General features: G+C 32.4%; 3 protein-coding genes across 3 annotated transcripts; 2 read left to right on the top strand and 1 right to left on the bottom strand.

Moving 5' to 3' along the window:
- Positions 1-206: 206 nt before the first annotated feature.
- On the top strand, positions 207-2,589 carry LOC123889858 (two-component response regulator ARR14-like). The gene is made up of 5 exons (XM_045939363.1): positions 207-879; positions 1,201-1,277; positions 1,393-1,429; positions 1,536-1,644; positions 1,923-2,589. The coding sequence occupies exons 1-5, from the start codon at positions 600-602 to the stop codon at positions 2,482-2,484; spliced, it is 1,065 nt and encodes a 354-aa protein (XP_045795319.1). The 5' UTR covers positions 207-599; the 3' UTR covers positions 2,485-2,589.
- A 5,951-nt stretch (positions 2,590-8,540) lies between these two features.
- Positions 8,541-13,964, top strand: LOC123889882 (ammonium transporter 2-like). Its single transcript, XM_045939391.1, has 4 exons — positions 8,541-9,490; positions 10,519-10,804; positions 12,116-12,219; positions 13,318-13,964. Exons 1-4 carry the CDS (start codon positions 8,846-8,848, stop codon positions 13,744-13,746), a joined length of 1,464 nt encoding a protein of 487 aa, XP_045795347.1. The 5' UTR covers positions 8,541-8,845; the 3' UTR covers positions 13,747-13,964.
- Positions 13,965-15,815: 1,851 nt separating this feature from the next.
- LOC123892454 (BAG family molecular chaperone regulator 4-like) lies at positions 15,816-19,361 on the bottom strand. The gene is made up of 4 exons (XM_045942235.1): positions 19,033-19,361; positions 17,245-17,501; positions 17,008-17,154; positions 15,816-16,294 (listed from the first exon to the last, which is right to left on the bottom strand). The coding sequence occupies exons 1-4, from the start codon at positions 19,226-19,228 to the stop codon at positions 16,094-16,096; spliced, it is 801 nt and encodes a 266-aa protein (XP_045798191.1). The 5' UTR covers positions 19,229-19,361; the 3' UTR covers positions 15,816-16,093.
- Between the last annotated feature and the right edge of the window lie 6,211 nt (positions 19,362-25,572).

The raw sequence follows: 25,572 nt of genomic DNA on the forward strand, positions 1-25,572 counted from the left end.
TAGTATTGGCAAAATTTTGTATTATTATCATCAGAAGAATCAAACTAATGTTTCTAATTTTCCTCAAAACTTTTTTAATTCTTGCCTATTAAAATGTTATGTACGGCCCCCTACTATATATCCTTATAATAAAAAATATATATTTATATTGATCGACTAGCTATAGTTTATATTTTATTATGTCTCAAATTGTTATAAATATTGTCCTCACATGAAATAATCAAGTATATTCTTCCCATTCCTTGATGTCCATGCATATTAAAAATATATATACATACACCAACATCAACATGCTTACGATATGAAAAAATAAATTATTTATTTATCATCTCAAAGGGTCACAATAGAGAAGGAGAGAAATAGAGTTAGAGAGAGAGAGAGAGAGAGACCTAGAAGGTGTTCAAAATTCTATGAGTGGAGATCAATCTAAGATATTTCTATGATCGAGGATTTTCTTTTCCAATATCCATGTATGAAGGAGGAAAATTAATATTATATAATAGATAGATATATCTAAGGAGTTGCAAAATAAAGATATTCAATCTCATCAAAGCAAAGTGTGGAAGATTGAAAATTGTGGAAGGTAGGTAAGTAGATAGATGGATATGAGGAAGGAAGAAACATGTGGCTCAATATGTTCCAAGACAAGTGTTTCAATTAATGAAAATGGTTGCGAAATTAGTGAAGCAAATGAAGATGAAGAAAGTAAGCAAAACAACAATGGAGGAATAAGCTCAAGCAATAGTACTATTGAAGAGAATTCTGAGAAGAAACCATCAGTGAGACCTTATGTTAGATCCAAGTTTCCTAGGCTACGTTGGACTCCTGATCTTCATTTTCGATTTCTTCATGCTGTTCAAAGACTTGGTGGACAAGAGAGTAAGTTTCCGCGCGCGCGCAACACATACAAAACAACATATAGCTTCTTTTTTCCTTTGCTAAATTTCAATTTTTCTTTGGAGATCTCATTAATTAGTACTAGGTAGCTAGTGTAATTAATTCAACAATATTTATCCCCGAAAGAGTAGCCCAGATGTTTTGGTTGGGACACTGAATGAGTTATAATGGAGGTCCAGAGTTCAGTCTTTACCATTTTCGTCTCCTAAACAAAATTTGCCTATAGAAAAACAACTCGAAAAATTTAAGTTGTATTTTTTTTAATTTATGAGTATCTATTGTTAATAATATTCTGATGTGTAGGAGCAACTCCAAAATTGGTTCTTCAATTGATGAATATAAAAGGTTTGAGTATTGCTCATGTGAAGAGTCATTTGCAGGTAAAAAATCATAAATAAATATTGTTGCAACCTATAGAGCTAGCTAGCTAGCTTTTTATTTATAATTGTTTAATTTAACTAACTTCTTTTATTTCACATATATTTCTTTTTTCAGATGTATAGAAGCAAGAAAGTAGTTGACACAAATAAAGGTACAATAAGGTTTTCATTTTTTGTATGAATCCAATTAACCATTATAATTAGTTATTATATTAGGGTTTGAGCTTACAAGTGTGTCTATGATTGTATATGTGACAGTGCTGGGTGATCATAGGCTTCTTGTAGACAATGGAGACAAAAATGTTTATAATCTCACCCAACTTCCTATGCTTCAAGGCTATACTCCAAACCAAACTTCATCAAATAGGTATACAAATATACTACTTCAAAAACCCTTTTTTTTAATTTCAATAATAAAAAATTATTATAACGAGTACAAGGATACTAAACCCGAGATACAGAGAACAAATTATAACTAGCAACTAACTTTGTTTCAAATTTTCTTAAATCATTCCCAACTTTAGAACTATTCATGATGTGTTAGTTCAGTGTAAAAAGTTTAACATTATAATTTTAAGATTTAAAGTTCGAATTTTCTTAGATACAGTTGTAAAATAGTAATCGGTGTCTCTTTTCTTTTTCCAGATGTGGATATGGAGATGATTCTATTGCTATGTATGAAAACATGGTGCATATGAGTTCAATAAATGAATCTAGAGCTGATTTCTATGGAAGAATGATTGAGAGAACCAATAATAACAACATCAATAATATGGAAGTTCATAATATTTTTCAAGTGAATTCTTCAAATTTTAGAGAATTATCAACAAGTAAAGTCCATGAACCAAATGATAATTTCCTCTCATTTTGTGGCAATGAATCTTTTAGATTGAGCAAGAAGGATGATCAGCCTAGAGAACAAGAGCTCATGCCTAATGATAATCAAGTGGACTTGAAAACATTGAAAAGAAAAGCTTCAAATATGGACCTTGATTTGGATCTATCACTTAAATTAAATTCAAGGATCATTGGTGATGATCATAAGAACCAAGGAATTATAGAGGATCATCATGAAGTTGGAAGCAATTTATCTCTCTCATTGTATTCTCAATCTTCTTATAATCTTTGCAAAAGAAAGAAAGAAGGACAAGATGATTCTAAGGAGCAAGAGAAAAGAGTGAATATAGGTTTGGATCTAACCATATGATAATGGGACATATTCTAAGTGAGATCTTGAGGTACTTGTCAGAAAATTATGCATGTTGTAACAAAATTATTACATTCATATCATAACCAGACAAAGTTGTATTTTCTTTCTTGTCTTTTTCTAGATATAGATATATATTGTGGACAGTGAATAACAATTTGTTTAGTTAAATACTCGTACTATTAGTTAATTAGATGTTATAAGAATCATGATCTGATCAACACATGTAGTGTTAGTTTTACACTTTATATTGCAATACAAGAGTGAAGTTATTAAAACTGCACTGATTAATAATATATGAAAAAAATGGCAAAAATTCCATTAGAAAACCTAATTGTGAGGGAAACAAATGCTTGTTTATTCATTAGAATAATTTTGAATTAGTATTTAGGTAAACAACTATAAGTATTTTAAGATTGCATATTAGTGTATTGTAATTAAATTAGAACTAAATTATGTTCAAGAAATCCAACATGTCATTTTTTTCTTTTTGTTTTTTTGTCTTTACTTGTATATATCTACTCTGCCATTAAATTATTTTAAATATTTATAACAATGACGTTCTTCTGCGGTTATAAGAGTACTAGAAAGATTGCTTAGGTTAACTAGGGTAAGGTGTGTATGTCAAATAGTGGTGGAGGATTGGGGTCAGAGAACTAAAAATTATAGAATTGAAATTTCCTAATAGTATTACTGTTTAGGGTCATTTTTTCTTGGCTTAAATATGTAAAAGGTCCCTACACTTACGCGTTATTTGAGTTTTAGTCCCTGCATTTTAGAATCCTTTCGTTTTGCCACTGCACTTTCGTTTTGCCACTGCAAAATTAAATTAGTCATCAACTCTAAAGTCCAGAGATGTGGATATGGAGATGATTCTATTGCTATGTATGAAAACATGGTGCATATGAATTAAATTAAATGAAAGTACAGTGGCAAAATGAAATGTTTTTAAAATGCAGGGACTAAAACTCAAATAACTCGTAAGTGCAGGGACCTTATACATATTTAACCCTTTTTTCTTTTAATCAAATAACTGAATTATTTAAGTGTATATATATATTATATTTATGAAATGGAAGCATAAAAATTGAAATGCCCAAGACCCGAGTGGTATAATGTTTTAGTATAAAAGGTGGAGGTGGTGTTTTTGAGTCATTGCCAAGCATTTTTTGAATTTACAGATAATAGCTGTTAAATGTGATTAGTGGCGGAGCCAGGATCCTAAGATAGGGGGTGCAAAAAAAATTCTGGTAGAAGTGTAAAAATAATTTTAAGTAATACTATTTTTTTTTTTGAAAACTTGGTATCCGGCCCTATGACCGACTAATCCAAGAGGATCAATCCCACCGTCCACTTGCAGGAGCCCATTTAAATAATACTAGTAATAAATATTTTTAATATTTATTATTTTATGTGGAGAAAAAGTAAAATAGAAATGGGTCAAACAACGAAGTAAGCAAATTCATGACATTGAGCCATGTTAATGAGATAAAATATCTTTGAGTTGGGTGCAACACAACAAACTCAGGGGGTTCAAATAGTAATAAAAGAGGATAATTTGTGTAAATGTTAAAGGTTCAGGGGGTGCACTTGCATACCCTCAAAGGTATGTGGCTCCGCACTGAATGTGATGATCCGCTTTGAAGAATGTAATAAAACATTAATACTTAATGAAATTAAGGCGTAAAGGTATGACATCGTTGATAAAACAGGCCGAACAAAATAACTTGTTGCATGGAGTAAAGGCATGTCGTAGGGCTCCAGCGGTCAGTCATCTCCTATTTGCTGATGATAGCTTTCTTTTCTTCAGAGCAAATGATACTGAAACAAATGCCTTAAAAAATATTTTAGATGTGTATGCCAATGCTTCGGGACAGATGATTAATATGCAGAAGTCTGAAATATTTTTTAGCAAAAATGTGCCACATGACTTGAGAACTGCTTTGTCCAATACTCTTCAGGTTACAGAGTGTTTAGGTACCGGAAAATATCTTGGTCTTCCCTCTATGATAGGGAGAAGTAAAAAATCAATTTTCAACTACATCAAAGATAGAATTTGGCACCGTATTTCTTCATGGAGTAGCAAGATGTTGTCTCAAGCAGGTAAAGAAGTTTTAATTAAATCAGTGGCTCAAGCAATTCCTTCTTATTGCATGAGTGTATTTCTGTTACCATCATCCATAGGTGACGATATCGAGAAGATGTTAAATTCCTTTTGGTGGGGATCGAAGGGAGATAGGAAGCATGGGATCCGTTGGATGAGTTGGGACAAACTAACTATGAGAAAAGAATTTGGAGGCATGGGATTTCGAAGTATCCTCGGTTTCAATTTGGCAATGTTGGGAAAGCAAGGTTGGAAATTATTAACCAACCCCGATGCTATGGTTTCAAGAATTTTCAAAGCTAAATATTATCCTAATGGGGATTTTTTGGGAGCGTCCTTGGGGCACAATCCTAGTTATGTTTGGCGTAGCATTTGGTCATCCCGACGTTTGTTGAAGGAAGGTTACCGTTGGAGAATTGGCAATGGCTCTTCGGTTCCTATATGGCATACACCTTGGTTAAGAAATGAAGACAACCCAACTATCATTACTCCCATCCTCAACATTGAGAATTTATCAAAGGTTAGTGACTTAATTGATGTCAATCAAGGTTGTTGGAATAGAAATCGTGTGATTGAGTTATTTTGTGATAGAGATGCTAATGAAATTTTGAAGATCCCACTTGTTAACCTTGGAAGAAGAGATGAGATTATTTGGCGCTTTGATAAAAAAGGCATATATTCAGTAAAAAGTGCATATAGAGTATGTGTTGATGTGATGATTAACAGAGATGTTTGGAAAGTGGAAGGAGATTGGCAACAATTATGGGCTTTACCTATTCCTCCCAAGGTCAAGAATTTCCTTTGGAGACTTGGAAGGGATTGTCTACCTAATAGGCAAAGATTAATGAGCAAAGGAATTCATGGTGATTCTAATTGTGTTGTGTGTCATAGATACACAGAATATAATTGGCATTTATTTCTTGATTGTGCTGATAGTATAACTTGTTGGCGACAAGTTAATTTGTGGAATGCGTTGCAAAATTTAATGGAAAATGCTGAAGGTTTTAATGATGTTTTCAAACGTATTTGGCACAATTTCACCACTCAACAATTGGTTTCTTTTGCTATGATATCTTGGAGTTTATGGCGCAAAAGAAACTTGCAGTTATGGGAGCAGAAAACTGAGAGCACGACACAGGTAATTGGCCGCGCCAATGGTACCCTCCAGGCCTGGCAGCAGGCGCGTCAACCAGCTGACATAGCCCACCCACGACAACAACAGGTCCAAGTTACACCATGGCAACCTCCGCCGCTAAATTTCGTCAAGTGCAACCTTGATGCAGCCATATTTGCTCATGAGCAACGTATAGGCATGGGAGCTTGTCTTCGCGACGACAAAGGGAGTTTTATCTTGGCCATGACAGCACATGAAGATGTGGTAATGACAGCACAGGAAGCAGAAGCGTGGAGCTTATATCAAGGTATACAATGGGTTGCTAGCTTGGGTTATAATAAAGTTGTGTTTGAACTAGATTGTAAGATTGTTGTGGATGATGTGAACAAGATGAGTATCAACCAATCGGAGTATGGTTCAATCATTCAAAATTGTCGAACCTTACTTCATCACTATAATGACTTCATAGTCGTTTTTACTAGGCGTCAAGCAAACGGTAGCGCTCATGCACTCGCACGAGCAGCTTTATCCCATGCTTATCGCAGTACTTTTAATGTAATCCCTCATTGTATTGCTACTATTATTATGAATGAAATGGCATAAGTTTTCTTTGCGTCAAAAAAAAAAATGAAATTAAGGCGTAAATGCGTAATTATACAAAAGTTTAGTAAAAAATAATAAGAATGTATTTTTTTGACTAAAACATTAATACATAATGAAATTAAGGCGTAAATGCGTAATTATACAAAGGAAAAAAACTAACATAACAATATAATATACTAACAATTTGCTTATAAAAAAAACGTACTACTCAAAAAACACATAGCTTGTAACATTATACTCTAACATTTAATATTTAAGAGTAAATACGAATTGTATTAGTCTTCTTTCTTATGTTTCCATTATCAAAGAGCATTAATTGTCCGATCCTTTTCCGATACGCGTATCAGACAAGTATCGATTATATTTTTTTTAAAAATAATATTAATTTCCGATACTTCTCCAATACGTGTATCGAAAAGTATCAGACGAGTATCGGTATCGAGTACGTATCGGACACGACACTTCGCCATTTTTGAAGTATCGGGGGCTTCATAGCTAGTTGGCTAAATGTTACGCTACCGTACAACTTACTGTAGTTGACAACCTCACACCTATTTAACAAGTAACTACGTAATCACGGATTGCCATCTGCCCGAAAGGTATAAGGACAGAGTGTACCAATAAGGCAATAACCAAGTACTATATATGAGAGCTTAATAAATACTACAACATAATTCCATTTCATCTACTTCTTCTGAATAATAATATTCATCTACTTCTTCCGAGTAATAAATGTACCTATCACAAAATCACCCTATAATTTTTTTATAAAAAATGGCACTATATTTTTACTCTTTTTTAACAATTATTAATAGTTTCCGTGAATATAACTCGATTAGTTAAAATATTATACTTTATATATAAAAGTTGTAATTCAAACACATTATTTCTATATTAAAATCACAGATAAAATACATTGATATATATAAGTTTTAATTTTTAAAATTTTCAAAAAGTTGTTTTTTAATTACATATTAATAAAATTGTTAAGAATGCGAAAGTTAATTTTCAATTGACCTCTAGATAAAAAGTTGTTTCTGATCTTTGCAGACTGTTCATGTTCAGGATTTTTTTTCTAGCTACCTCAATCGATGGATTAGGCTAACATTATACATATGTTTCTGATAGAGTATTGCACTATACTCAAATATCGTCTAATGATTCCCTTATTTGTTGTAGATGAGGTGTATCCTATTTGTCGTAAGTCGTGTTTGGATAGATTTGGGGAGCATGTAGTTCATTGTCGAGAGTTTTCAGGCTTTAAATACAAACATGATTTTGTTCGGAATATTCTTTTTTATGTTTTTAAGCGCGCACGAGTATCTTTGAAGAAAGAGACGCCTATGAACTTCTTGACCGACCGATCTACATTGAGGCCGACCAATATTATGGTGTACGCCTGGGTAGGAGGAAAACATGCATGTGTGAACTTGACTGAAGTTTCTCCACTTATGTGATTGATGACTAGGGATTTTAATGTAGGACATGCGATCCTCAAAGCTGCTTCAAGTAAAGTGGTCAGACATGAGATAGCGGGATTTGACAATCAACATGTGTTTATACCTTTTGCATTTGACAATTTTGCTTTCCTAGCACCAGAGGCTGTGAATATTTTGAAAAGAGTTCAAAGAGTCATACATAACAATGTGGTATGTCATGGATCTCAAGATGTAGTGTTCAAAAGGATTAGTTTTGTCATCTAAAATGGGTTAGCGGCGCAGCTTATTATTTATTTGTCTTTCATTCAAGTGTAATTATCTTACATATATATAATTAAATAATTATAGTTCTAGTTTTTTTTAAAAAAAATTGTGAACTAAATTATTTTTCCAAAATAAAAATAAAGATAAATTTTGAAACTTTTATTATTATGCTATTCTATTTTTCAGAAAAAACTGTTCATTTTTATTTATCATTGTTAAAGTTTAAAGTAATATTAATCAATGTTTTATGAAAAATAGTCATAACTATTGATTGAAAAAAAAATATATACGGAAGAATTCACCAATAAATAATTAATAAAAATATAAAATTAATTTCATTAAAATAACCAAAATTGTTCGTGTAAATAAATTTAAAATGACAAATAAAAGCAAATGTCCTTCTCTGATAATATATAATTGTCCCATTTATTTCCACTTGTATTCTTAAACCAGACCCATCATTCTCAACGAAAAGTCAAAAGTTTTATTCTTATTTTTATATATATAAAAAAAACTATATCCTTTCTAGATTAAGTTAAAATACTCCAACTTGTTGTGAGAACCCAATGACAGTTTACACGTAGCTTCCAAATATTCAAACCAAGTATCAAAATTTTCAACTTCATGTTAATTAATTTCATAATATATAACCATATATCCCACAAAATCATAAACTAATTCAATCCAAACAATTTTGTACATACCTTTAGCTCATATGAGTGAAAAGGTATTTCAAATTCCATAACTTACCAAAAATTAAAACAAAAACTTGTTCCGAGTATTTGCAGCATTCCCCCAACACAAGATCTCGCAGAATCATCGAATAGAATTAGAATCATGGCAGCATCACCAGCATACCAAGAAAATCTTCCAACATCACCAGGATGGTTAAACAAAGGAGACAACGCATGGCAAATGACAGCAGCAACACTAGTTGGTCTTCAAAGCATGCCAGGATTAGTAATTCTGTATGCAAGCATAGTGAAAAAAAAATGGGCAGTGAATTCAGCTTTCATGGCACTTTATGCTTTTGCAGCAGTTTTAATCTGTTGGGTTCTTGTTGCTTATAGAATGGCATTTGGTGATCAACTTTTACCCTTTTGGGGTAAAGGAGCACCAGCTTTAGGACAAAAGTATCTTATTGGAAGAGCAAAAGTACCTGAAAGTACTCACTATTACAAGAATAGTCATGTTGTTGAATCACAAATGGAACAACCTTTTTTTCCTATGGCTTCACTTGTTTATTTTCAGTTTACTTTTGCTGCTATTACTATGATTTTGTTGGCTGGTTCTGTTCTTGGAAGGATGAATATTAAAGCTTGGATGGCTTTTGTTCCTCTTTGGCTTATTTTTTCTTATACTGTTGGTGCTTTTAGTCTTTGGGGTGGTGGATTTCTTTACCATTGGGGTGTTATTGATTATTCTGGTGGCTATGTTATTCATCTCTCTTCTGGAATTGCTGGTTTCACTGCTGCTTATTGGGTACTTGAATTTCTGTTTTTTTCATTATCCTTCATCTAATTTTGCTTTCAAAACTTCATTTTTATTATGTTTTAAGACTCCAGATCTTAGGAGAAAGCGACTCTGGTAATTCAGAGTTCGGCCGAGAGGTAAATACAGGGTTTTCTTTGTTCAGGATTCAAATTTAAGTTCTCCTGAATGATTTGTCTTTACTTAAGCTGATTTACAACTTGAGCCAAACCAATTGGTTTTACAAAACTTCCTTTCATCATATATGGGATGCATAAATTTTGTATTTTTTTAACAACCCTTCTTCTAATTTTGCTTAAAGACTTAAAGGGTACCTTCCCTTTCCTCATGGAGTACATAAATTTCAATTTTTTTCACAAACCATCATCTAATTTTGTTTAAAAGCTTAATGGGTACTTTTCTTTCTTCATGTGGTTGAGTTGATTTGTTTTTATTTAATTTTCTATGGTAGTTATGTTATTTATGAATTAATTGGTTATTGGTTTTGGCATTAAATACTCAATCAAGATTTTAAAATTTCTGTGGCTATAGTTGCAATGACAGTGATTATTAAAGTTATGAATAGCAGAAATATCTAAAACTTCAAATAACTATGGTTGTGATTGCAATTGGACTCTGCAGTTCAAAATTAAACATAAGTACAGTTCATAAAAACCATTAACCAATTAATGTTTCACAGTTTATATTGGCTACTTGAGTAATTCCCAAGTCAATTCTCAACTGTTGAATTAAGTCAACAGTTTAGAGTGTTGATCTCTTATTGGTTAGATTAATTTAATGACTGAGCTTTTACACATATAGTGCTGACACTTACACTTCTGATTGAAGGTGTGTCTGATGTCTGACACGACACTGAGACATGTGATTACACTCAATTAATCCATTTCTCAAACTATTGTTAGCGTCGACGTGTCACTGTCGTGTCAGGTGTCCTTGTCTAAGTTGGTGCTTCATAGCATTTTGCTGCATAAGATCCAATTATGCAATTCTACATACTCATTCATTTTTGGTATGTGCAGGTTGGACCAAGGATAAAGAGTGATAGGGAAAGGTTTCCACCAAACAATGTGTTACTCATGCTTGCAGGTTCTGGATTGCTATGGATGGGTTGGTCAGGTTTCAATGGTGGAGCACCATATGCAGCAAATGTTGCATCTTCAATTGCTGTGTTGAACACAAACATTTGTGCAGCAACTAGTCTCTTAGTGTGGACTACTCTTGATGTCATTTTCTTTGGGAAACCTTCTGTGATTGGTGCTGTTCAGGGTATGATGACTGGACTTGTTTGCATCACACCAGGAGCAGGTATATATTTGCATCAGTTTGTTATTCTAGCTGAATATTTATTCTGTTTTTGATATTGGAAACTTGTTTTTGTGGATGAATCAAGTGTTGTTATGAAAATGTTTTATGGTATACTAGTATACTAGAGTTTGATTTTGATGTCAATACATGAAAAGTATGATTAAATTATGTGCTATGAATCTCACATTGAGTACATAAGAAAAGCTCAGTGTGATAGTTAAGTTACGAGGCTATTCTGCCGAATGGACTAGTTTTTTAAAGAAGCTATATGTTAATCAGTTTGTCGTAACAATTGGTGTTTTCGTTGACAAGTGAACTATAGAAAGAGTTACATACAAGTTGGATTAAGGTAGGATAAATTAGTGAAACTGCCATAAAGAGAAAAGCCTACCACTATGTCAATGTCAATAAAGTGAAATCCACAATTTACGGTGACTCTTAATAGAGTCACGATGTTATAAATCTGACATTAATGTGACATTTAACTACTTAAATCACGAGAACTCTTCCACCTAAGAACTTAGTCTTTTGAATTTGACTCTCCTCATAAACTTAAATCGGACAATTTCAAAATTGAAAATATTAATTTTATGTTAATGAAAATGAAGTTTATATTTTCTTAAAATCATCAAAAACATTAACTGAAATTGGAGAAAGTAGGTATGAACATTTATTACAAGAATAATGTCTGTTGGGCACTGATATTTTGATATAGTACTAACAAAAAGTAGCTATTAATAGGTTTTAAATAGCGGTCACGGTCGCGTCAAGGATTTCGTGATTTCGGCTGTTACGGCTGTTGCATTATGAAATATGGTCGTCACGGTGTGAATTAATCACAATATCGCACAAATCTTATTAAAATTATTTGTACTATGATATATGTATAACAACTTAAATATGAGATAAATGTAAAGTTTTGAACTAGGGAAAAGTTAAAAAGATATAATACTTTATAATTTATGTTCATATTTGTATTAAAAATGTGATTTTTATGCATTTCTATTGGAAAAAATAGAAGTCTCTATCTATTAGCATTTTGTCGCGGCCGTATTGCGTTTCTTTGCGGTTGTATCGGTGTTTCGTCGCGGTCATAACGGCATTTCGGCCTGATTTTTATTCACCATATAAAAACGGTGAAAAACGATAACGATAGGCGCCAATATCTTTTTGTCGTGGTCTTTTTCGCGGTAACGGACCTTTATTTAAAAGCTTGGCTATTATCATAATGATGATTGAATTAGTGACCATAATTGCAGTTTTTGTTGACAATGAATATGAATGGTAATGGTGGGTCTGTGGATCATGTAGGGCTTGTGCAATCGTGGGCGGCTATTGTGATGGGAATTCTATCTGGAAGCATTCCTTGGGTGACAATGATGATCTTACATAAGAAATCAAGTCTTCTACAAAAGGTACAGAGTTTCTCTTTCTCTTCACAAAGAATTTTTGTGCATTTTTAGTCCACACTCACACTCACTAGTCACTATATATGTATATACTAATATGTTTCTAATTGTGTTTTTGTGTACCCACATCAAATTCTTTCACATGATAAGGGATTTGGATATGTTGAGTAAAAATGATCAAATATTTAAGAAAATACAAATAAGAAAATTTACCTTGTGGTCAATAGTTTCTTACAAAGATTAATCAAGTTAAACAGTGGTGGCCACTTGTATTATAATAATATGTTTTGGAAAAATAAATATTGATTCATAGTAGATCGTACCACCAGTCCACCATTGATATTTTATACAAATTCTAAATTCATTCTACTATATTAAACTCATTAACTAATGTCAGGCATTAATTAATAATACTTTCCTTATTTTATATACATGAATATTTTCCTAGTTGTCTTTTTGTAAGATATATTTATATCATGAAGTTTAGGTGAAGGTTCCCTTTTGTTAGCTCACGTGTTTGTAAAACTTCACCCAATGTTATCCATAATTTATTCCAATTTCCAACCACTTTCCTTTTTTTATCGTCCAATTTCTTTCTTTTTTAAATAGGGTATATGATATTTTTCTAACGAGACATATGGTACATAAAATATGATATCGAAGATGACTTCATCCTCCTTCTTTTAATCAACATAATATTTTTAAAATTATATGAAAAGTATAGAAGTATTAATAAACACATTATAGTGAACATGACACTCTCCATTCTACTTTTCTTGCTTGGATTTTCTGTATATAGAAGTAAAATCTTCTTTTTAATAAAAAAAAAAAAAGAAAGAAAGAAAGAAAGAAGTAAGCTTCTCAAACAAGTGAATTAAAGTATATCTCAATTCCAACTACACATTAAAAATAGCATTGAATAATCTCTAATTTTTCATTGTGAGTAATCATTTTGGTATGTGCAGTCACGCAGTCAACAGACAAATAAAAAATTGAATTGGTTTATTTCGATAAGCCTGGGTGTGTGCACACAATGACTGTAGAGAATCTCAATCCGTTTTTTGGCGAGCAATTATGCTTACGATTGATTTTTTTTATACATAGGTTGATGACACTCTCGGTGTATTTCACACTCATGCTGTGGCTGGCCTATTAGGTGGCCTCCTCACCGGACTTTTCGCCGAGCCAGCCCTATGTAGACTACTATTGCCAGTGACCAATTCAAGGGGTGCATTCTATGGTGGAAGTGGTGGTGTACAATTCCTAAAACAATTAGTAGCAGCATTGTTTGTTATTGGATGGAACATAGTCTCCACCACAATCATTCTCCTTGTTATACAAATTTTCATACCCTTGAGAATGCCCAACGAGCAGCTTGAAATCGGAGACGATGCGGCTCATGGTGAGGAAGCTTATGCTCTTTGGGGTGATGGAGAAAAATATGATCCAACTAGACATGGTTCATTAAATACTGGTACCACTGGAGTATCACCTTATGTTAATGGTGCAAGAGGTGTTACTATTAATTTATGAGTCCTAAGTTTAGGTATTGTGTGTATGGAAGGTGTAGGGAGAATTTTAATTTTAGTTTACGAAACTAAAGTTCTGAAGTTTTTTAGATCAATTTGGTTGTGTTTTTTTTAGTTCTTCTAGTCACCATTGATTTTGACATTTTGTACTTGAAAATTTATTGTAAAGAATACATTAATGTATCTATGAAGTTATTTGTCAATTTTTTATTGACCAGAAAATTTCGTGTGGAAACTAAAATGTCTTAAGTGTTACTTTTATGTGCGCATACAAATATATAGTAAATATTAGTATCTTTGTTTGTAATTTTTAAAAACTGTTGTTTTTTGGACCAAAAAACTGTTGTTTTTAATCTCATAGTATTCATCAATTTTTCTTTTTAAACAGATTCAACTTTGATTCGTTTGTGTACAACTTTTTGGTATATCGCTATCCAATCCAACTATAATTACAACATGAAGTTTTGGTCCTAATTTTTATGTTGGAGGAGGTCAAATAGAAATTCTGCAAAAATAAAATAATATAAGATTGTGGTGATGGTGGTGGTTGTTTACACCTACTAGTAAGGACAAATATACTTCCGTCCAAAGCTGTTGACTCTAGAATGGAGTGACATCAGTTATAAATGTGAAAAGTTGGTTTGACTATAAGGAAATTATTTAATTTTTGCTACTATATTAGTAGGTGTTCGCGGTTTGGTTTCATAAATTTAGAATCATAAGTTTGTTGCCGAATTAAATTACTTTGAATTAAAGGGGTTGGTTCGAGTTAGATCCACACTTAAACAAATTCGGATAAAAAACAGGTTGAGTTGAGTAAGATCATTGGATTGAACAGGTTACTTGTAGACAAATTTCATAGGTGATTCATGGTTAATTATCACTTAAAACTTCAACGGCAATTTACATATTTGTTGAAAGTAGAACTTTAGGCTTCTCTTCATCTTAAAATATCTTGATACTCATTTTTTTTGTTTGAATTAACATCGATATATTTTGAATAACTTTGAAGTACTTCCTCCGGTCATATATATATATATATATATATATATAAGAATTAAATAATTGAAGAAAAAAGTATCACGCCAAATGGTTTGTTTTATCAGGAAAATATTGAATGAGAATTTGTGAGTTCAGCTGTCAGCTCGTGGGACTACAAATGTCCTTTCACTCATTGGTGTAATTAGGAATCTTTAGATTTTTAAGATAAAAAATAAAATAAAAATAAGTGGGAGTAGCATTTAACTACTTCATTCTCTTTTGAAAAGTCTTCCACTACTTAGAGCAGTCTCTTTGGACTTGTAGGTCACAGTTTTTCACTTTGTATCCATTATCATGCTAGAAACAAACAACTACAATGATACATAATTCTTAATTCTAGTAAGTACGAGATTACTTGTTTCTTAATTACATTAGATTAGATATCTTATTTCTTAAATATATTTTGGATCATATCACAAAAAGATTATTGTCTCTGTTTTGAATATCTTGGTTTAATTTAAGAACTCAATTAAAATCTTATATTTGATATCCAGCCGCAAATTTAAGTGTAGATAAAGTAGATTATAGATTACATTTTTCTTAATTTATAACCAAACAGCAGTTTTTTTTTTTTTATCAAGTAGCTAATAGCAAGTATTTCACCCCTTAAGATAAATAAGTGAAAAATCCTATTTATTTTTTTTGAAGAGGCCAAAATGAAATATGAAAAATTCTAAATTCGAACCTCAACTCCTAGATATTACACTGTGTCTAACAACTTAAGTATGCTCATGGAAATAGACAACAGTTTTTCAAAGTGAACAAATACAAACTGATTTGCCATTAAGTTGATGCATCACTCTAAAGTTTTTCCTAATAAAGAAAACGAGGATTATTGTACAATATATCATTAAAATTAGTTTGTACCTACAATTAGAGATATAAAAGTTAGTTTCAACTTCGTGACCCTAGTTAGAAGTTAGTTAACATACTTTTACATCTCTAATACCTACTTTGTGTTTAGTTGGTTAATATGATTTTCAACACAAACAAAATTTATTTGTACATGTTTTGCTTGATGCTACACTATGGTAAATTAAAAACAGTGAATTTTTTTAAAAATCTAACATGCCATCAGGCCAGATCAATACTAACAATTGATGAACTCTCATAATTTCATGAACAGATTTGTGGCAGGAGTATCTAGAATATGCTCCTTCATTTACCTTTTTGTATTCATCAACGACAATCAAAAGGTTGAAAGATATTGCCTTAAGTACAAAAAATATGACCTTAAATGAAGAATCAAGGTCCAAAAATATGGTATTGTACGTACTGTATAATTTCATGTTGATGCAACATTTTCTGAACTAATCATACCGCTCCCAATCTTGAGTAACATTTGCAGAAGATGGTGATGACGAGGTTGGAGCATTTAAGCTTCCCATTCCAGAGCCAAACGTCTCCCATTGGGTTGTTACTGAGGCTGCGTTACCAATGGTGCTAAAAGGTTTGGAGTTTCTTGCCTTTAAGGAATCTAAGGCATCCACAGCATTCTGCACACGACGCACCTGTTCAAAAAGAAAATGTTAATGATGCAATTATAGATGATGATTACCAAAATGGGAAGTCCACCATGCACATGAACTTATCCTTTTACACAAAAGTTATAGAAAACGGGAAATATTGTTGACTGAAAGTTTTTGATAAAGAAACTGATCCAGCTAGTGACGAACGCATTTCAATTTTCGACTCTCAACATAAATCAATTTCATAACTGCCAACCAGACACAATTCATGGTGATATTGATGTGTAATGGGATCTAGTTTACAAAAAAAATAAAAAATGATGGGAAGTGTAGAAAGCAGCATGTTATGATATGGTAAGAATTCACAAATTTAGCTTGAAAGCAGGTATGCAACAAGAATTTTATTTTATTCCTATGAAGCTCGGATACTCCAAAAATGGGGATGAATATGTATCAGATACCGATACTCCATGGATACTCCTTAAGGAAACAAAGATTTGATCCACAAGATTGCACCACAACAATATTGAGCCATATTGCATCAAAGAAAACTACTCTAAACCGGAATGTTAAAGAACAGCAATCAGCATATTGTGGTGCATACTATCACTAAGCAAAAATCATAGCAAATAATCCAAGTGCTGCTTCAAAATTCATGCGGCAAAAGTGAGGGACAGAGAAATCATTTTCCATATTAGTTAATTGACAAATAATTAAACTTTTAAGTCAGTAACTCTTAACACCATAAACATTACCTCGGCTTTTCTCTGCAACTTTGCTTCACCTTCAGCCTTAATACCATCCAGCTTCAGCAATTGCCTCATAAGCAATTCTGTGGAAACAACGAACTCTTTGTCAGAAACCTGGGTCCCTCCATTCACAGCCACCTCCAAGGCCGACACCTGCAAAATCAAAATCAGTAATATCTTTCATTCTCTAATTTCGGTTATTATATTTCTATTACGACAATAATATGCGGAACATGGGCTCACCCTCTCACAAAGTTTGTCCACCTCTGATCTGACTAAAGCAACAGCTTCAAAAGCTTTTAACATTTCATTGTGTTTTCTACCTTCCTCGAGATTACTCTCTTTGCTAGCAGCATCCTCCAAAAGCAAAAGCTTTGACTTGTCCTTCACACCTTCCACGTGCAAGTTCTCTTTATTGTCCATTTCTTTTTCTCTAAAGAAGAGTCTTTGCTGCTCAGGCTTTAAACCAGTTTTGTGTGCAAGCAGTTTCTTAACATCCCCTGTTAGTAAAGACCAAATTAAGACAAAGACGCACACCAATGGAAGCAAAAAATCTTCTTAGGTATATGCTACTAGTAATCTTAACATAAAAAACAAGCTTCATTTTCCCAAACATATTCCATATCAAGATGCAAATGATGCATACAAAACTATAAGCTGTTACACTCATAGTAGGAAAATAAATCATATAATTTGCTTAAGGTCACAAGCTTTCAAGTTAATCAACATAGCTCTTTTATTTTCTCACATAACTAGTTTAGTCACTAAACTAATAATAGATAAAGATAAAAGTGAATTCTCAATGCAAATTAAATGGAAGGGCAACTCTTTGTAACACAGTACCTACAGTATACCTTAGTTAGAAATTCAAATTTCTGCAGAGATATTATTATATTATCTCTTTAACACTAAATATTTGTTCGGTAAGAAAGAAAGATTGATGAATGGCATCACATTACACGCCGTCACTAATATGTATTAGCTTACATTAAATTAAAGGACTTAGCTTGTCCAGGCAAAAAGTTTAAAACTTCAACCCCTAGTATTGTCATTACTTCGACTTCCACTTTAGAAAAGGAATTTTCACCTGAAAGAAAGGAAATCAATATAGCTAACCATTTAGGACTCAGCCATATCAACGTACAGCGAGGTCCACCATTTTGAACAAAATATAGTATTATTGTGTTTAAATGCAAACTCGCTCATCAAACAATAACACCACCCCTCAAAACCAACTCAACAACCAATATACAAAACCTCTTATCCATTGAACCTCGCTGCCGACATCAACTCACATAAGATGAACCAACTCAACTAACACCATGTATTCACCAAAAAAAAATCAACCCAAATTTCAAAAAACATCAGACTAAATAATAGTCAAATTAATTCTAGAAATATCGAAGTCCTGTTTGGATACAAAGTTTAATTAAACCTTTATCATATAAGTGCTTATGTATAAGTTATTTCTATAACAAAAGTTAATATAAAGTCAAACAGTTCTCATATACTAAGCTATAAACCGTTCTGACTAATATACGAAAATCAATAAGCTCATATTAACATGTCATAAGTTGTTTACATAAAGTCTCAAAACAATCTCACAAGTGCTCACGTCAGTCGATAAACTCAAATAAACCATATTGAAGCCCCCTCATCATTAACCTAATCCAAGTGGCTAGCTAGATTGTTTCACTTCACAAAGTAACTTTGTTTCCATCAAACAATTCTTCATTTCACGAATTTTAATGAACTAATTTATCGAAAATTACAATTACACACAAATATGAATATGATTGAGCTTCTTCCGTAGCTCAATTTCAAAATTACTTTCAAATTAACAATCACCGATTACACACAAATATGAATATGATTGAGCTTTTTTTCCATTAGCTCAATTTTAAAATTACATTAACAATCACCAAATTCAATATCAACAATAAGAAAACTAAAACAAACACTGAATGTTTCAAAAATTCAACCACAAAATCAACAAAGAGAATAGTAGTAAAAAGAGATAAAAACTCTCACAGAAAGTAGATTGAGCTGGGAGATAAACTTCGTGGTCAGAAGAACCGTAAGCGACACTGATGCTGATCATTGGTCCGTCGTTATGATCATCGTCGCCAGCTTCGCGTCTCTGTACGAACATGCCACCGGGACGCATCTCCCACTCGATATCCTCCTTCGGCGGCGAGTCACCGGAAGAACGCCCCGCGCTATTCATGGAAAAATGCGGTGAATTCAAAACGCAACAAGTCGGTGCGTTTTGATAAACAGGGAAAGAGAAGAGGAGAATCACACAAGGGTCGCTCCTTTCGTCATCTCTCAAGTTCTTTCACACTTAGCTTTTTCATCCCTCTCATTTTCCCCACTTTATTTATTATATTTTAAATTTTCATTAATGCTTATTTTTATTTTTATTTTTATTTTAAATTAAATTAAAAAAATATTCTATAGATTATTTAAAAGGTTTTATATTTAAAAATTATGATGTAACCAAAAATTATTTAAAAATTATTGAAAAAATAGCAATTATATTGTGTTTTATTGTAAAAATATAAAATCTATTACCTATAAATCTAGAGATTAATTTTTATGATTACATTTTTTTTTATAGTATCAGCACATTATATCCAATTATGTACAAGTATTAAGATAAGCAGAGACGGATCTGGGGGTGGCAAGCAGTGGCCAAGACCTCCCCCCCCCCCTCATTCTTTCTTACATACATATATATGTTATATGTATTCATTCTTGCTTGGATTTTGTCTAACACTTCTCTCACAGGTAACAAAACTATTGGTGTTGCCTCTCCATCTATGACAGAATTCATGGTTCTAAAAAATTTAAATGTTAATTTGCATCCTCCTAAGCCCACTGTTCTTAAAGAAGTCTTTTGGCAGCCTCCATTGGAGCATTGGGTGAAGTGTAACACAGATGGGGCCTCTAACTCTTTTACCTCATCTTGTCGTGGCATTTTTAGAAACCACAATGCAGATTTTTTATGTTGTTTTGCAGAGAATACAGGTTTGAAATCAGCATTCATGGCAGAGATATGTGGTGCTATGAGAGCTATAGAACTAGCTAATTGTAGGAATTGGAAAAATCTTTGGCTTAAGTCAGATTCTACTCTTGTTGTAATGGCTTTTAATTCATCTGTATTAGTTCCTTGAGAGCTAAGTAATAGATGGAGGAATTGTCTCAGAATCACTAGAAGCATGAATTTTGTGGTCTCCCATGTGTATAGGGAGGGTAACCAATGTGCAGATGGTTTGGCAAACATTGGTCTTACTATTGATATGTTTACTATATGGAATGAGCTTCCTCAGCAAATTAGTGGTTTTTTTGTTGATAATAGTTTGGGTAAGCCTAGTTTCAGGCTTATCCGTGTGTAAGGAGGTTTTGGCCTAGTCCCCTTCCTTCTTTTGTTTTTTTTTCTCTCTCTCTCTATATATATTTTTTGAGGCAGTAGCACTTTGCTACTCCTCTTTTGGAAAAAAAAAAATTGAATCTCAACTCTAATACTACAAATACTTGGTATTAGTATATTATAAATAAAAAAATTTGGCTGAGAGGAAAAAACTAACTTTGTATACTTCAAATATTTTCTGACATAGATTAATCGCCGTTAAATGGCGGTGGAAAATTCATACTTATACTATGGTAACAAAAAAAATCACATCGATGATGTAAATAAAAATAATCTATATAAATAAATTCGTTAATTTTATTATTTTTCTATTTTTCGGCCTCGGTATGATAAGCTTCTGTATCCGTCCCAGAAAAGAGTTAAATATGTCCAAAAAAAAATGACAGTTAAAGTTAAACTTTTTTAATAATCTAGTATATTTGTATAAAATAAATAAGGCTTAATTACTAAATTGGTCCCTTAATGAGATCTAAATTTAATTTATATGCACTGTCAGTGTAAAGTTATTTTACACATGCATCCAATAATATACTGATACATCATGTCTGATATTTAAAAACACATGATGTTCACATTCATTAAATGATGTGGCAACGAATCATTGGATGTATGTGTAAAGAATCTTTACATCGACAGGACACAACAATTAAACTCATAATGATATAATAGTTTTTTTTTATAATAATGATCTAACAGTTATAATTAATTGACAGTGTAAAAAATATATTTTATGCGCATACATTATTTTTTACGGATTTTATGTGCATACATATTAAATGCATAAAGCAATTTATGTACATGAACATGATTATAAGTATTTTATATTATGCATAAGAATTTTATGTTACAATTCATGTAGAGCTTTAAGCTATATATATATATATATATATATATATATATATATATATATATATATATATATATATATATATATATATATATATATATATATATATATATATATATATATATATCACTATCATCTACTCCTATAGCTATAACTTTATAAGTAATTTATAAAAACAGGATCCATCATATTCATAGAGTATAAGTCATCGTTCAAAATTATTACTTTTCAAACATAACTCTAACTCCTCATAATAAAATACAAATTTAGAAGCATCTACGTAAAATGAATTTATATAATCATATTAATACAATATTTTTTATTATTTAGATCTTCAGTTTTTTTATTTTGAATAAAATAATTATCAAACAAAGATAACAAAATATCCAAATTAATCACGTAAAATTTGGGTTATAATAAAAAACTCAAATATGCCTCGCAGGCAAAAGTTAATATGCATAAGGGGATGTTTATGCATGGTGCATAAGCCCAGAATTACTCGCGCGCCCCCCAGAAATTTCTCGCGCGCGCCCCCCATCCCCCCCCAAAGGCTCGCTATCCCCACCCCCTTTCTGCTGATGCACACGTTTTGTTTTTATTTTTAGCCTACTAGGCCTGAAAGCCCAATTGCTACGCGCGCCCCCCAATTGCTACGCGCCCCCCATTTTCTAGCCCCCCAATTTCTAGCGCACCCCCCAGGTTTTTTTTTTTTTTTAGATTTCTAGGCTTTTTTTTTTTGTCTCAGAATCGAATTTGAACGGCAATGAAGAACATATGAATTAGACTCGAATTGGGTAGCTTGGTTTTTCTTTTTGTGATGAGGTTTTTTTTAGTGATAAAATATTTGTGTTTTTGCTGAATGGAGACAAAGTAGAGTGATTAATTTTTTTATTTTTTTTTATAATTGTTGAGTGATTATTGGTTAGAGAATCTTGAGATGTTAATTTGGTTCAGTAATAGTAATAATAATGAAGGAATATTATTTCAATAATACAATAAATTCAATATTAAAAACACAATATTGATTTCAATAAATACATAAAACCATTTTATAATACAAATGGTTTCACTTTTTAACTCTCTGAAACCATTTAACCAGCATAATGGTTTCCAGGATTTTTAAAACCATAAAAACACAATATTGATTTCAATAAACACATAAAACCATTTTATAATACAAATGGTTTCACTTTTTAACTCTCTGAAACCATTTAATCAGCATAATGGTTTCCAGGATTTTTAAAACCATAAAAACACAATATTGACTTCAATAAACACATAAAACCATTTTATAATACAAATGGTTTCACTTTTTAACTCTCTGAAACCATTTAACCAGCACAATGGTTTCCAGAATAATTGTAACGAAAATTCACTGTTCATCTTCTCTTACGTGAAACAGTGAAAACGTGATCACTGTTCATCCGCGATCACTGTTCATCTTCTTCACCTTCTCTCACGAACTCACACCTTCTCTCACGAACTCCGATTCCAATTCATCTCAGAAATTGCAAAACTCCGATTCCGATTCCGATTCATCTCAGAAATTGCAATTCGTTCTCGTTTTCGTTCGATTCAAGAGAATCGATTTGTAAGATTCCGATTGGAAAACGAAGATAGCGAGAGCGAAGAAGATTGAAGAGCTTGCAGCGGTTACAGCGATGATGGTTTGACATGATTTTAGTTTAAAACTAACTACTAAAATAATTAACCATACATAATACTCTGAAATTTATCCCTAATCAATAAAATAAAATAAAATTCAATCAATCAAAATTAAAAGCGTGATAAAAAAAATCTGAGGGGTGCGCTAGAAATCTAAAAAAAAAAAAAACCTGGGGGGTGCGCTAGAAATTGGGGGGCTAGAAAATGGGGGGGGGGCGCGTAGCAATATGGGGGGCGCGCTAGAAAATGGGGGCTAGAAAATGGGGGGGGCGCGTAGCAGTATGGGGGGCGCGCATAGCAATTATGCATGGTGCATAAGCTTGGGCTTATGCACCTTAACCGGACCCTGCCTCGCAATTTCTTTCAAAATATGTTTAACCGGTTACGGAGCTCAGGGGTGGCCGGCCTTGGGCCAATGTCATTACTAAAATATTTTTAGTACTTTTAAAATATTAAATTTTTTACTCCCAACCAAAACCCTTACCTTGTCTATTGCGCGTACTCTGTCGCAGTTCTCCCTCTCCCTTGTCTTCGTCCGACGGTCCGACTCCCCCTCTATAATCCTAATCGCTCTCCAATCCCTCTCTGAAACACGAGGGTGCGATGCTCTTCTCCCTCCAAGACTGGTGATGAGAGTCACGAAGTGGTCGAAACGAAACAAGAGTTGAGATGATGGATGTCATGAAAAGAAGCCACAATTGAGGTAGAAAATCGATTGATAAGTCGTGAGGACGCCAGAACCGGCTATAGAGGCTCCAATTGATAAGTCAAAGATTAACGCCACGGCGAACTGATAAATTAAAAAAGTCATTCTAAGAACCAAAGAGAATAAATCTCACATTTTACTCGACCAAAAACTCTTTTTATTTCGTAGAAGAACTTACAATTTATAGAGCTTTTATAAAATAGTTAAATTAGGGATGACAATGGGTAGGGTATGGGTAGGGACTAAGTATCCATCCTCATACCCAAAGTTTGAAAAGATACTCGTACCCACCCCCATATTCGCATGGGTAACAACCGTTGTACCCTTACCCATACCCTTTACCCGCGGTTTTGTTAAAAATAAATCGATAAATTATAAAATATCACATCATTTTAGTAAAATTTTAAAAAAATATAATCAAAGATTTTAATGTTGACTCATGAAAATTATAAACAAAATTATTATTAACCTCATGTTAAAGTTTGTATCTCTGTTGACATATTCACATTGTCTAATTTGTATTTACATTATATAATAAATAAACATTTTGATTAAAAATATGTAATAGTTTAATAGTCTTGTATTTTCTAAATTGATATGCATATATTATTATATAATAATATAAATAAAATAAATAAATAAATATTATACGAGTATGGGGCGAGAAGGGTACTAAGCGGTGGCGGAACCAGGACTCTGGTTCAGGGTGTGCAAGCTATTAAAAATTGTTGTTGTTGGGATAACCGTTGTGAAAGGCTAAGACAATGCCTCAGTTTGCCACCACTGAAAAACCGTTCTTGTAACCTACTACAACAATTGTTTTTGTATTTTGCAACAATTTTCTTGCATTGTTGTAGGATGAAAATGTTGTAGTGCTAGTTGGTGAGATGACTATCACTCTGGATAATGTATCATCTCTGCTGCATATTCCAATAAATGGTAAGATGTTAAACCACATTGGATCATCGTTAGAAAAAACTGAAATTCTTGACATGTGTCATGAGTTCCTAGACTTGAGAAAATGAAAGGATCTCATATAGAATTTCTAAAGCTTCACGGAATATTCCATGACAACCTGAACCAGCAGCGGACCTAGGGTGGACTGAGGTGGGCCGCCGCCCACCCCCACCCCCAAAAAATAATTTTTTTTTATATGTAGGGTATTAATTTAAATGTATTATTAATGATTTTAAGTCACCCGGTATATATATGTACAAATATTAATATAAATATTAATTTAGAGTATATTATTGATGATTATAAGTAATTCGGTACACATATTAGTTCAAGTATTAATGTAAATGTTAGTTCATAATTAATTGAATTTATAATAATAGATAAAATTAGCAGTTGAACTAGCGTATATAAATATGAAATGACATAAAAAATATGTTTAATTAATATTAAATTTTTCAAGTCCCATATTTTCACATTTGTTGCAATTTTAGTCCTATCTCAATATTTTTTTATTACTTTTTTGCTGTAAAATTAGCGAATTTTAATGGGAAAAAATTGTGAATTTTGGTCTCAAATTTGATATTTCATCTTTAGATTCAATGTTAGAGACAATAAATCACCTTTATAGCCAAAAATCACAATTTTTAGAGTAAAAATATAGTTTGTTGGTACCAAAATAGTAACATGTGAAAATAGAAGAGCAAAAAATTCAATTTAAAAATAGATTGACTATTTTTCGGCCCACCCACGATATTTTTTCTAGTTCCGCCACTGACCTGAACAAAGCATTGCAAGCCGAGGAAGATGATGAGTCGGATTGTCACGAAAAATGAAGAATTTGTTTTGCTAAAAACACGTATTACTTCGTTCTTTGATAACAAATATGTGTATAAACACTCTACAAGTGAAGTTATGTTGATTTCATACCTTAAAAATGGAAAATAGTTGCATCTTTGTCATGGC

This window comes from Trifolium pratense, linkage group LG6 (genome assembly GCF_020283565.1).
Source record: "Trifolium pratense cultivar HEN17-A07 linkage group LG6, ARS_RC_1.1, whole genome shotgun sequence".
NCBI classification, from domain to species: domain Eukaryota; kingdom Viridiplantae; phylum Streptophyta; class Magnoliopsida; order Fabales; family Fabaceae; genus Trifolium; species Trifolium pratense.